The following is a 14,297-nucleotide window of genomic DNA, read 5'->3' on the forward strand; positions in this document are numbered from 1 at the left end:
TTGCACCCACAAAAGCTGTGGAAGTGGGGTGTATACAGTGGTATGTCATAACGCCACTTCTACTGGGTTCACTGTAAAACTACCAACTTACATTCCCATTACATATTTCACACTGCTACTTCTAACTGTTCACTCTGACCACTGAGCCACAATGAACGTGGCTGTTGGAATATTAATGTACATAGATACATAGGTCTTTCTGAAGGACACCAAGCCAGGCTCTTTCTGTAGGCTGCACAGCAAATCTAAATACATTATGAAAGTTTTTATTTAACATATGAGAACTTTTGCATATTTATACATGTGGCCAGACGTACAAACGACCGGGTCTGTGGTCAGTTTAGTCAGACCCGGATGTGCAGAGGATTAAAAACTAGATTGTTTGACTGTCTGCTGATGACTTCATTCTCCCACATATGCAATAGAGACATAAGCCGACCAGATTACTGAATCTGTCCAATCACAGCCAATCATTTTGAGCCCCCAAATCCAGGGGTTATAAGAGAACTGTATCTAACTCCCCCCCCCCCTTTTGGATCTTCCCCAGCCAATCTGTTCCTAGAAAGATACAACAACATGAACATATAATATACACAGACTTTATTTATGTACAGAATTATACACACTTGTTAGTCACCAGAAATGTGTGTTTTATTTGTGAATCAGTGCTCCTGGTATCTATATTAATATATAAATATATTTAAGGACTATTTTAAACACAACTTGTTGTTTTTTTTTCCAGTTTTGGTCATATATATAATGCCATGTAAAAAATACACCCATAAAAAAAATGTCTGCGTAGGAATCAGAAGGCAAGTAGTCCATACGAATGTGTTGCTATATTCTAGTGCTTTCTATAAATTCTCTCCCTCTCCTGGTTCAGGATCCATAGTCCTCATACTTCACGCGTTTCACTAGACTTACTAATGATTTGATAGTGACATATAGGCTGCAATACGCTTCGGTCATAAAAGTTATAAGTGCCCTTTACTTTTCATAAACATGGACCGTTCCTAAACATAAGTTTGGCTATGAAACCTTCCTCTGTTAGCACCTACCATTTACCTATGGTTTAGAGGGGAGATACATGTCATATCAATGCCAAATTTGGTTTTAGCAACATTTTTTTGTGTTATGTACTGTACGGACGTTGAAGCAAAATATCGGGATACAAAGGAAACAACCTTTGTTTCATCTTATGGTTTTGCAAACAGACGAGAACAGCCGGTAACAGATGTTTTTGCAAAGATAGAAAAGCTGTGATGTTGAGAGGTACATTGTTCACTTCCTCCTGCCTTGAGGTTCCAAAGAAATGCGTTGTTTTCCTAGACAGAGTCTGGTTTTCAGCCCTGAGGATGATCAATATATCCATGATAAGGTTCGGGCTGATGGTCCCAACTCAAAACAAGCCTAGAAATTCCAAAATCTTTTAAAAAAGGGTCACCACAGTCAGATTTTAACTCCATGCTTGCTGGAAAAATCCAAACGATAAAAACAAAACAAAAAAAAAAAAGTTGAAAGACGGGACATTTTGCCCTCAACTTTCTTTTAAATACAGCTCAAAAATAACTTACTAAAAAAGTTATTCCCGTCCCCAGCCCTGTAACAAAGACACTTAGTCTTCATGGTTTTCATTCTTTGTAACAGTTATTGTGCTTAACAATTGGGAGGCATTCACTACATAACTGGATTAAGAGTTTCAGTAACAAACTGTGCATGTCTTGAAGGACCTGAAACGCGTTGGTGCATCAGAACCAGAATGCTCTCTGTTGTCACAGAACAGGTAAGATAAGGGTTCCAAGAATAAAGTCTCAGATTCTCTCACGTCAGTGGATGAGCGATCCGCTGTGCAACTAAGTCCAGTAAAACGGTCCAGTGCCAGTAGACCGACCCACGGATTAAGCATCATGTAGACAGTGCATCGTCTTTACACTGGTATCATTTTCTCATCCAGAAGCTGTACTTGGATGGTACAGGCCACATATAGAGTCACAGTGACCTTATTGTCCCCAATCGTTCAGTCACTTTAGTGCTTTAAAACCACTTCCCACAAAGTCTCCAAAACTAAGGTTATTTTACATGTTCCGCTGCGTGGGATGAACAGTAGTATTTTTTGTGAGCGATGAATGTGGACAGGCTACTGAACTTGATGTTGCAGAGGCGACAGTACCTGTGGTTCCCATTGGGCAATGGAGAAGTTAGACCTGCCTTTGGAGGCTGCATTGCTTTATCCCCAGGCAGCAGAGCATGAGTAGACATCCTGAGTCCTTCTTCCCTATGGTTTTCCACCAAAGGATTTAAAGGAAGGGCAGGGGAACTTGGCAACAAAGGTCTAGGGCTGCTGGTCATCATGGGCCGTGGGGTGACTGTTAGAACTGGACTACCACTGGCTGAGGAAGAAGAGGAGGAGGATGTAGCATCTTTGTTGTTGTTTGCATTGTCTTTATGGAGCCCAGTTAGTTGCAGTGGAGAAGCAGATGAGACGGGGGGACTAGGCAAGCTGCTCTCCGATACATTGCTCGGTTGCATCCGAGCAGGTAGTAAAACCTCCATTACTGTTCCCTGCAGACGGTGACCAACGGTGGGTTTTGCCAACAGCAGGCCATGGACTCCCCTGAAATGTTCAAGTAGGTCCCCTCTAATGACCACATTGGGAGGGCAGTAGGGACAAGTGGCGGTAGCAGATGGAGATGCCTCTGCCGCAGGGGAGTACTGTTGAATCGGTTTACAATCTGGGACAGCAGCATACGAGAGGGCGAGCGGCTGGATGGTTTCAGTCGCTGATCCTGGACTTAAAGTGGCTCTTCGCTCCACTTTCACTCTCGCTATGTCTTCTCCTATCTTTCCAGCTGCATTTGAGGGGGATTTAATTTTCTGAAGCTGCTGCAGAGCCTTATGCTGTAGAGTAGCCGCAGGACAGGAAAACTTCTTATGTGCCAGGTAGCTCTCAAGGCTGTTGAAACTGATCCGACAAGCTGTGCATTCATGGTAATCTGCCAGGGGAACCACGGTAGTAGCGGGAGAGGTCAGCGGCGCTTCAACCGATAGGCGGGGCTTCTTGCTTAGATCGATGGGCCCGTCGGCAGCATCTGGACTGGAACTGGGGGAGGGTACAGCAGGAGCCGGTATAAGGCCAGGCATGATGGGCAGCAACGATGGAGCAGTTACTTCGGCTGGAGTTACTCCATGGATTTCGTAAAGCTTGCGGCGTTTACGTGTTCGTGGAGCTGGTTGAGGCGTATATGGCAGGCCAGGCTTGTTTACCCCGCTGCGGCGCAGAGGAGGGTCATGGCGTGATGCACAGTAATAACGTTTGTGTACTACGTAGGTGTCGTGTCTGCTGAAACAGATGTTACAAGCTTCACACACAGTGCGGGTTGGATCTTCAACTGGGTCCTCCAGTGAACTGGGAGTCTGGCTGCCTTCTCTGTTTTGTCCACACCCCGCAGCTTCATTTTCTACACCCTCCTCTACTTTTATTGAAACGGCTGGGGCAGTGCTTTCTCCTCCAGCTTCTTCTTGAGGTGGAGTGGTCCTCTGTTCGTCAACAGCCGGTAGCGTTGAGTTTCCAGGGGCTACTGCGGCTCGTACAGGCGCTACCTTCACTTTGCGGCTACTTGCTGGACTGTCATCTGACACGTGTCTCCCAGAGCAGTAAAGTCTCTTGTGTACATAAAAGTTATTGATATTGTTAAAGGTGATTTCACACTCAAAACATGTAGCACCCTTGGGTGCCGGTGTCCCTGAAAAGCCAGCGGAGGTAATTGCTTGTCCTTGTTTCAAACGGCTGTGCACCAGCTCTGACATCTTGGCCAGGATCTCAGAAGCCTGTGGAACAATAGCCGGAGATGCTTCGTGCCCAAAGACGTAGTGTGGCATGATTACTGTCCCACCACCCGCTGCTGCCCCTCCAAGCTCATTGGGGACAGGGCTAGATCCTGGGGTGGGACTGGAGATTTCAGTTTTAACTTTCACAACAGGGGATGGTGCCAATGCCGCTCTGTCTCCAGTCTCGCAACCGGCCGCCTCTGGTTCGCTGATGGCTTCTTCTGGTTCCGGTTCTTCTTTAATTTTGACATTAAGAGGAGGTTCCTCACTACCTGGGGAGGATATCGGCGACTTAGCGTCACCATTTCTCAAGAGCTCGTGAGGCTGCTCCCTCTCAGGCTCAGACGGGGACTTGACAGACTGAGGGGTGAAAGGGACTGTAGTGTGCATGATGGCGTGTTGCTGGAGACTGGGAAGTCCATCAGCCAAGAATCCACAAAGGCCGCAGGTCAGAAGACTGGAGGACGACAGCTGGTTGACAGCTGTGGAAATGAAAGAGGAGAACGTTACTAAGAAGGGAACAATCTAATCTAGGATTTTTATCATTTATATATAATGTATGATTAAATTTAAAAAGTATCCATATCTCTTGTAACTGCAAACTTAACATTACCGTAAAGTCACACAATTAATTGACTCCACCTGTGTAACATATTAATGAATCACCTGTACACATAGATATCCCTCTCTGAGGTTCTACAGCAAGAGAAACTTTCCCCCAAAAAATATATATCTTTTCAGCATGAAACAAAAAAGTGTTCCCAAGAAGTCAGAAAGATAAATGTGTAACTAATCCCATTCCAAAAAAAAGTTAAAATTCCAGGCAGTAAGTCTGAAAGAAGGATACTTTTTAGACACAATAGGGGTAGGTTTACTTAAAAACTTTCTAAAAAGGAAAAGTAGAGGCGTTGCCCAGGACAACCAATCAGATTCTAGCTATCATGGATCAGTCCATTCTGGAAAATGATAGCTAGAATCTGATTGGCTGCTCTGGGCAACGCCTCTACTTTTCCTTTTTAGAAGTTTGAGTAAATCTACAGCTGATTATGCAGCTTGTCCCAGTTGATACATTGTATATCAGCTTCCACTTAATAAATGCAAAAGGTCATCGTTATACTGACAATTCATAGAGTAAAAGTGAGATAAAGCCTACTGAGACGTACTTGAGTTTGCCGGCTTGGCTGCGGGTAGTGTTTTTACAACCGGATACACATCGACCTTGGATCCTGGCTGGCAGATCATGTGATTGGTTACCAGATGGCTGTACAGAATGTCACGTGTTTTGGAGATAAAACCGCATCCATGGCAGACACCTGAGACAAAGAGCACAGAAGAATGATGTCAGGGGTTCATGTGTCTTGTACATCAGTTGCTAAAGAAGTCGTACAATAGATTCACACCACTGGCTTTCAAATGCCCCCCGACATATACAGGTAGTGGGCTAAAACATGAAAACACCAATATAAAGTCACTTAATAGGACGTTGGTCCAACACATTCGCCCTGACTGGATTGAGTATATTAAAGTGGAATTGTGCAAGAAGGAAAACGGCTCCGTTCTTGCACAAGAAAGTCCCTGGTGGAAAACACGGTCTCAGATCGATTGGGTCCAGATCTGGTGACTGAGAAGATGGATATATAGGTACCATCCTGCTCGGTAGAGCTGTCACTGAACTGCGTTTCATTGAACTGGCTTCCGCGTCGCAGGCTTAAAGTTTACCATCAACTAATCTGCCGTTGTTCCTGTATTTTGCACTCTGAAGTAATGCGCAGATCTCAGTCCTGGACTATACGCTCCCGCCTGCCCCCACTCCTGGCTGCCAATGGGTTTTCCCTCCGAGTTCTACGCTGGTGTCAGCTTAGACGTTGTTGCTCAGAATTGCTGGAAGGATGCTCAAGTATTGCATTGGCCACAGCTGTGTGGATGCCCTTGCTTTTAATATACTTAGTGTCCCTCATTTACCCAGATGATTCTATTTACACACCTGTACAGCCCCCCATTAATTAATTCTGTCAGGCCATTTTGATAGCCAGTAGTGTGAATTCTCTCTCTGATTTCGGGTGCCCTTGAGCTACAACAGCTTCTGGAAATCCCTATTTTAATCTGCTCCAAGTAGCATCATCCTGAACCTATTTTTATTTTTCAACCATGTTCTCTTTTCCACATTAACAGCAACACATGTGGCTACTTTGTATCAGAGTGTAGAACTCCGTCCTATGTACAGCTAGACAGTTAAACCTCTTAGCGCCATACATAGTGTGTGTATAAATTTGAAGGAAAGCTGTAACACACAGAAAAAGTGCTGTAACCCACGGCAACCAGAGGTTTACTTTCTATTCCAAAACTGCACTATAAAAATCTAAATCTGGCTGCTGTGGGTTACGAGACCTTTTCCTCAGCGCTCCTCCTGGTAACTATAGAGCTCCGCTGTATATTGTAGTAAAGCACTGACATTTCTTATGGGGAAAACTAGCAGGTACCAGAAGCATTTTCTGCTTCATCTCTGCGCTACTGATACTCGCGTTGATCGTCCGTAACTGTGAACTCAATGTTGTGGCTCATTCACATTACTCATATAAAGGACACATTAAAATACAACCCAATTCCATGCAGTCACCTTGTACCATTCACAGATAGAGATGTACAATTCACCATATCCTGCCAGGGATTCAGTAGTTTAACTTTGTATGTAATGTAACTACTCTCACCGCATCCGAAAACAGTCCCTCTATCTATCTATATCTATCTATCTATCTATCTATCAGCCACTTTATATAACCTTTCTATGTTCATTTTACAAGTTGCGGTTCTTGAATATGCAATAATTCATCTTTTGATACTAATTCCCCTGAATGCAGATAGATAGATGGAGTAGGGTGAGGGGAATGAAGATTTGGCCAAGTTACCATTGAGGGTGTCCGTGTGAACTTTAAGATGGCGCTCACAGTTGGCTTTAGTGGTGAAAGCAGACAGGCAGATGAGGCAGATAAACGGTCTCTCGCCTGTGAAAGATAAGAGAGTCAGTTATTTAGCCTCCCTGGGTCCTCGTTATCACACAGCTATAAAGAGTGGGCCGCTCTCTGATTAAGATGGGACGATAATGCCCTGTGGGGTTATTAATCTGAAGGAGGTCACTTTGGAGTGTATTATAAACCAGGAGGAGACAACAGATTATATATTTCAGATTCTGCATCAGTTAGACAGAAAGCTTAACCCGCCGTGTGCCATCCACTGGCACAAGAGGTCCCTTTCCTACATATTAACAGTCAGCTGAGCAGCTAAGGGGTTAAATCAGCCTCTGATGTGTACAAAGCGTCAATGGTCTAAATTTATCTCCTGATCTGCACTTGTGATTGGCTCCTCTGTATCCTTACATCACCTCAATGCTACCACGCTGCAGGCTTGTTGTACCAGGATGATGGCGTGTTGTCCTTATATTATGTAGAACCAGAATATATGCAGATGTTTGTAGATATTTCTATCAGATGGCGCATCAAAAAAATCTGTGTTCCAAACTGTGAACATTATTTTTTCCTTTCTACTTAATAACCATTTTTTAAAAGCCTTTTAGTTGTTATCTCCTTAGTAGCTGCCAGTGATATTTTATGTGACACAGCACAAGCAGACAGGAGACTCCCCTACAACTCCGTATGAAGAGAAATTAAAAAAATCTGCAATCTAAGTTGAAATTGTGTCTCTCAACCTATAACTTGGACTATGTTTGTTTAATTGCAATGGGGGGGGGATTTAATTAAAGGCGAGGTATCGCAATGTGTCTCCGGAACAGTCTGCGGAGGACATATTGCAGCTGAGATTCCTGTACTGTGTCTAGGATGCCCATTATATATCTCCCTTCCCCCGACATTTAGAGCCCTAACTCCAGAACTTGGGAGGTATGGAGCAGACGGTAGAAACTGCAAATTGGGGTAACTTTCTTGATTTGTTCCAATGGTGTAAATATATGGGTAGAATCAGGGAAACAACCCCCCTACCCCAGTCCCTCATCGATTAAAAAGATGAAACATAAAATAAAAACACAAAGTTTCTGTAAGGTAAACTAAGAACCTCAGGTAGTATATTATTCCCGATAAGTTGGTCACCTCCAATTATGAAAGAGTTAAAGCGGTACCAGCTGATGCAGATTACCTGCCTACATTATAGATCAGGGGCTCAATGGTTCGTTGCTCTAACTGCAGAGGTACAAGATTCGACCTCACAGAGTAAGAGCTTTGTAGGGACAGGATCCTGGAACACATCACCTCGGCTCTTAACTCACCCTATAACATGGCTGTTGAGGACTCAGGAATACTATAAGGCAGCCTGTATATAACCTATCGCTAACTCTGGCCGCACACAGGGGCTGATCCTGCTCCGTTCACACACGAGTATTAGGTTTGAGCGGTTGGGTGATGACTGCAGAACAGGAAGTGAAGATGCACTATAAAGGTTCAATGCTTGTGGCACGGGGTAAAGGGTCCAAGCGCTGAAAGACCCTTAATAAATAAAACAATAAAAAAAATCAAATACTGGCCCCAAATGAGACCTTTTATTCCAAATGGCTGAGAAGCTGTGGACTAGTGCGCGACATGTAGAAACGTCACACAACGAGATGACCGCTATCTCCTCGTGTGTTCAGTCATCTTAACAGACATCATTTACTAACAGATAAAGATGTGGTTGGTTTAAATCAGATTATGACTGGGCACTGGACTGGTGCGAGGTCACAGACCATGTGACATAAGCGCGGTGACGTCACTGTACTCACCACTGTGACTCCGCATGTGGATCTCCAGCGAGCTGGCGCTGGGACAACTCTTCTTGCACTGAGGAAAAGGACATATCCGCTCATTGGGGTAGGTGTCTTTGGGCTTTTCGTCCACTGAGGGGGAGGTGGAGCTCTGCCGACTGGCGCAGTAATACATGAGATGCGCCTGCAGATTACGCTCGCTGCGATACCAGATGCCGCAATCCTTACAGGGGAACACGTCCTCTGAAATAAAGAGAAATGTCATCAGGAGGGGGCATCTAAAAGAACGTTATGTGATACATTACTCATGTGAAGAAAACCATATAGTGATAGGCAACAATATTACTAGGTTTCATAATACATATGGACACCAGAGGGCGCTGTTTCCATGATGTATATTTAGGGCTAGGCAACAAAATTACTAGGTTTCCTAATACAACTGGACACTAGGGGGCGCTGTTATGGATGAAATTTAAGTATAAGCTAATTGACATTAAGTCATGTTTGGAAATGCAGCAAAATACGAATCTCTCAGCAAAATTATCAAATGACCAAATATCAAAAAAGAAAAATTGTGGGTCTAAACTTAGTCGCTTTACCCTTAATGAGCACCCAAGGCCTGTGTCGTGGTGGCAGCGATTTTGTGGGCTGAATTAATATACTAGGAACCGTTGACATTGCTGAGGCACGAAGTGCCTTATGCCTCTGAACACTCACAATGGCTGTGTGCGGTTCACACGCTACTTACTGTTCACCACCGCAGTGGCCAGAATGGCAGCCATGCCGGCTTGCTGAGGCAGCAGCTGGAATTCGGGATGGGCGCTGGTTCCGTGGGCGGAGTCACCGGGCTCCTCTTTCACAGGGAAGTTGGGGATGGCCTGAGGTTCAGCCATGAGGAAGGTTCTGATGACCTCACCTTGCTGTATAACCTGAGAGGTCTTACACCAGATCTGGTCCCCTGGACACAGGGTGATGGGAGAGGTGTTATACTCAGAGATAAACACATGGACGTAACGAGTAACGTGACACACGGACCGAGACGCTCACCTTTCCGGTATAAGACGGAGTTGGCTTCTAGTTCACACGGGACTAGAGTAATATTTTTCAGCCAGCAGTCATCATCCAGATCCAGCGATAGAGCAACGCTCTGCAGAAACAAACACAAATTACTCTTTAAAGAACCAGTAAATATAAAATATTGTTTTTGATTCATACAAAGATTCGTTTGACAACACAATCTTCCTGCATCAGTGTGACCAAAGCATCACATCATTCGTTGCTTATATACTCTGTGCTGCTGGGGACCCTGCTCCTTCCATTATATAACTCTCAGTCTGTGGCTTCCTGGTGCCTCCATTCTCCTCCTCACATCATGTCACTGCCCCTGTCACATACAGCCCTGTCCTCACTGACATATTACTCATCACACCTAGACAGCGAGCTTGGGGGTGGGATTTATAGTTACCAACAGAAATGTCAGGTAGGATAACTTTTGTTGGTGGGTGGGAATATTATTAACTCTGTTTTTGAAAGATTTAGTTTGAGTTGGCGAGAGGACATCCAGGATGAAATGACAGTAAGACAGTCAGTAACGTGAGACAACACAGATGGCAAGAAAATAAATTGCAGTTTTATTCTGGATTTTAAGAATGTGAAGTTATTTTCTTTTTACAGTATGTACTGCTCGAATTTATATAAAACGGAGATAGTGGAATGGTTATATCTTTCCCAATGGACAATCCTATCTTGTATTTTTATTAAGACATTTAATTTACTAAGGAGATAAGCAAAAGTTAACTGCTAGACTGTGAAAGGTGTCCTTTTAGCAACTTGCCAGAAGGTGGCGCCCCCCTCCTTTCAGATGTAGAATCTGCATCTTGGAGTGTTATCCATTACTTGGACTTATCACCAAGATCAAGTGTTATTCTGAGAAATGTCACCGTGTTGTACTTTGTTTGGAACTTGACACACTCAATGATTTTCATCAGCTTTCTGAACTGCCCACAGAATATAAACCGACCCCAAAAGATTCCTAATTATTTTCTGCAGCCAGCAGGTTTACAGAAAGGATACTACCCCCCCCAATCCTTTAAATCACATTTTTGTCACAAGGGGGCACAAAGCATTTGCTTGATCTTGGGCGACAGCAGACACTTCACATATATGGGTAATGCACCAACTCACAAGCAATGTTTCTAAGACTGTTTTATGTATTTACATTATAAAGCAACTTCTTTAAATCCATTGTACAGAATCCCGGCTCTCAGCTCTTCCCTGTAAGGCAGCCAATAGCACAGGCCCTGTGTCTTCCTACAGAACCCAGTCTGTGCAGGACCGATTCAGCCTTTCCACGTCTCTAATGAATATTAATGAGCGCAGAGAAAGAAATTAATCTGCCTGATCCTCAGATGGCTGCGTCAGTAACGATATGAAATCTAATTATTCCTTCCAATATTTCTAAGACCCTCTAACCGAGAGCGCTGGCGCTAGTCGGCTCTGGCTTATCAACTGTGATGAGCCGCGTGTTGCCGGCACGATAACGAGTTGGGCACTGCTGATGATGCAAAAAAAAAAAAAAAAAAAAAAAAGAAAAAAACCTGAGCTGACGGGCGTCTTCACCTTCTCCTGGCGCTGATCAGGATGCACTACAGAAGTACGGCCACCATGATGTCATGAGCAATTAGGCAAAACAGAAACTGGTTTTCTGCATTGGAAAGATATTCTGTATTCAGAGTTTAAAATCGATCCAATTTGGGTTTAATGTTGCTTTATAAAAACAACAAGACAATTTTAATAGTGGAGAGAGGCTGAACCGAAATAAGCTTATAATGATTGTGCTGTGTATTAAGCGCAGAGGATTCTGCATCTTTAAACACCCCTTCCTCAGCGTCTGTGACAAGATGTGTTGTTTTCTTCTGGAACAAAGAGGTCAGTGTCTCCGCTATGAACTTTGCCTGATACCATCAGAAACTCTATCTAGACTGCATCCGCTGCAAGAGCTTATCCTGGGAAGGTGTGCTCTAAATCCTGGCAGAGATTCAGGGACAGCATGGAGGAGGGGGCAGCCCAATTATAGGCACACATTCGGGATACCCCCAAATTCTGTCAGAACCCCAAAATTCCTTGTAAGCAAAAAAGATTTAACAGACAGAGTATTTCCCATTTGTAGCCCATTAGACAACCAGTGTACGGAAGAATGGGGGGTACTTGGATCAAATAAAGGACCACTAGTCCTAGAATACAAACTGCCTCACATAAATTAGCTATTAATTCATTTACACATTATATAATCTCCACACTTTAAATAACCCTGGTGTTTGTTTTATATTAGATTTAGATCTATCAGTGATATTCTGCAGGAAGAGACTGACTGCAATATCCTCGACTACACTCAGGAAGTCTGCTCTACAACAGACAGAATTCTAATTGTAGGGAAAGATTATGTCTCAAATATCTTCACATTTCACAAACTCCTGAAGCTCCGACCTATCTCTGTGAACGTTACCTTTTTTTAAAAAATTTTATAAGCCATATATTTTAGATTTAGGAATCTTCCAGAAAATAGTCATGCAGAGAAATATATTTCATATTTAGGAAAGTGTTAAGGAATACTCTCTTTTTAAACATTTTTGCATTGTTGACGGTCACTGAGATATTTACTCCGATTTAATTTGATCTCCGCCAATGGACTTATGTTTTACACATTTACTTTATGTTTCCTGGGTAAGTTCGCTGAATATTTACATGGATATAAAGCGGATGCATGGGATTTTGTTTGGTACCCAGGGGGGTATCTGGGAAAGGGTTAATATGAAGGTAGTAACCTGCCCCCTATCACAGAGGACAGGGCTATCTGAGCCAGAGGAGGATGTGCGACAATTAGTGAAACGGGAGGAAGAGAGAGAGAAGCTTTGGCCTACAGGGGGGGGGGGGGGGGAGGTAGAGGGGAGGAAGTTTAAAGTGCGAAGGATGAACAGATCCCATCCTGCCCCTCCTAGGGTTGCACTGATAACAGGGGGGGTGAGGGAAGAGAGATGAGCAGGGCTGCAAACCATCAAGACACCCGATAAGGGCCGGACAATCGTTGAAAACACTAGCAAAAATATTTAGACAATAAATGAAGTATCGGGAAGGCAGCTGCTATCTAATAGGAATCAATCATGCGGCTGTCTTGTGTCTGGAGTTCTGGCGCCACAAGATCATAACTCCCCAAACAGGGGAGATAAGGGGTTAATGAAGGATTTCATTCTGAAGAGATAACCGACTCTATCGCTATCACAAACCCAGCTTGCTCTCGTCTAATATTTCGAGCTTCAACCTTAAAGCGGAGGAGATAACGACCCTGTGCCCCCCTCCCCCCTTTCTCCCTCTTTGTGCAAGATAGGAAAGCTCAGATTTGTGTTATATTTGGTTCACTTTGCCCCTGAAGCAGAGACTCTGGTTTTAACCCCGTTGCATGAGGCATCGCTGTCCTACAACCAAAAACAATCTCTCTCTAGAAAATCACAGTCGGTTACAGCAGAAAGATAGATTAGTTGTTAATTAAACTGTGGCGGAAGTTCAGTGGCGCCAGGCAGCGGCTTTTGGCGCGACGTAGGACATAAATAGGAACGTTACCGCTCCGTCCTATGGACCAGACTGAGGCGCTGAGATTACAGATCCACGACAGATAGACCCTCGTTAATGAAGTGGTTTCTCACATTCTGCATGTTTTAGAACCAAAAAACTACCAAGCAATACCAAAGATACAGCAGGAACAGTCATACACAGATTGTCAACTGCTGGAATATAGAACTTAGAACTCCTTTATTTTTTGTGTGTGAACAAGGCCCAGAGGTTGTGTCTGATCACCATGTACCAAGAGAGGAGGAGCTGTCTAAGAGAACCTGCAAATATTTATATAGCGCCACCATATAACGCAGCGATGGACAAATATCAGTACAGGAGCAGCTGAGAGGAGCTCATCTTAAACTACTTAACACTGACCATTGTCTCATAAATGTAATGACGGCTTTTTACCACTAAGTGGTTCTATGCCTGTACCACCCCCGAATGATTATTTTTACCCCTGGGCTTATAATGGAGTTAACACATTGTTACTAGATCAGCATCTGAATAACGCAGGGAGGAAATGAAAGGAAAAACAGAATCTCACTGTAACTTGCAACACACTAGAAGCTGCTTAATACATTTAAGAATCTTTGGCCGGAGTCCAAGACCTGGATCGTTCCAGGCTGCTCATCCCCGCACTCGGCCATCCTGTTTACGTTATGTGAAAGCAGGCTCTTACCATTTGTGTCCGGTCCGGGGAAGATGCGTTACCGCTGAAGGTTCCTCTGAACGGTCCCCAGGTAAAGCCCTTGGCGATCTCGGCCTGCGCACGAACCTGACCGACTCCACCCGGTGAGGGAATCTCCAGAACCAGCTCATCTGCGGAGGGGAAGAAACACAGAATGACTTCAAGAGGAAGATTTCAGAGGGATCATTGTCATTTTCTCTGGACTTTCGTGTTTACAACTAGAACACTCTTATGAATTATTGGTAGAATTTAGGACTTACAAACACAGGCGCACAACTAGAAATTACTAGACGCAATAAAAAATAAACTGAAATTTAAAAAAAGGCCTATAACAGCCAAGAGTAATGTTAAAACGAAGCTCAAGCTCTAAAATGTCACCCCCCAATCTATCTTGAGCTACTGAATTGTTAAACGCTCAACACA

At 43.9% G+C, this 14,297-nt stretch overlaps 1 protein-coding gene across 3 annotated transcripts in view; it reads right to left on the reverse strand.

The window, feature by feature from the left end:
• Positions 1-583: 583 nt before the first annotated feature.
• ZFPM1 (zinc finger protein, FOG family member 1) overlaps positions 584-14,297 on the reverse strand; it is a 110,898-nt gene continuing 97,184 nt past the window's right edge. For 2 of the 3 annotated variants that reach the window (XM_075189300.1, XM_075189299.1), the window contains 7 exons: positions 13,866-14,005; positions 9,623-9,722; positions 9,324-9,533; positions 8,594-8,818; positions 6,735-6,830; positions 4,992-5,141; positions 584-4,310 (listed from right to left, as the gene is read on the reverse strand). In XM_075189300.1, the coding sequence (XP_075045401.1) occupies positions 2,071-4,310; positions 4,992-5,141; positions 6,735-6,830; positions 8,594-8,818; positions 9,324-9,533; positions 9,623-9,722; positions 13,866-14,005 (3,161 nt within the window). In that variant the 3' untranslated portion in view covers positions 584-2,070. The remainder of the gene's footprint in view (positions 4,311-4,991; positions 5,142-6,734; positions 6,831-8,593; positions 8,819-9,323; positions 9,534-9,622; positions 9,723-13,865; positions 14,006-14,297) is intronic. The other variant, XM_075189301.1, reaches the window with a different exon arrangement.

This window comes from Mixophyes fleayi, chromosome 10 (genome assembly GCF_038048845.1).
Source record: "Mixophyes fleayi isolate aMixFle1 chromosome 10, aMixFle1.hap1, whole genome shotgun sequence".
Classification (NCBI taxonomy): Eukaryota; Metazoa; Chordata; class Amphibia; order Anura; family Limnodynastidae; genus Mixophyes; species Mixophyes fleayi.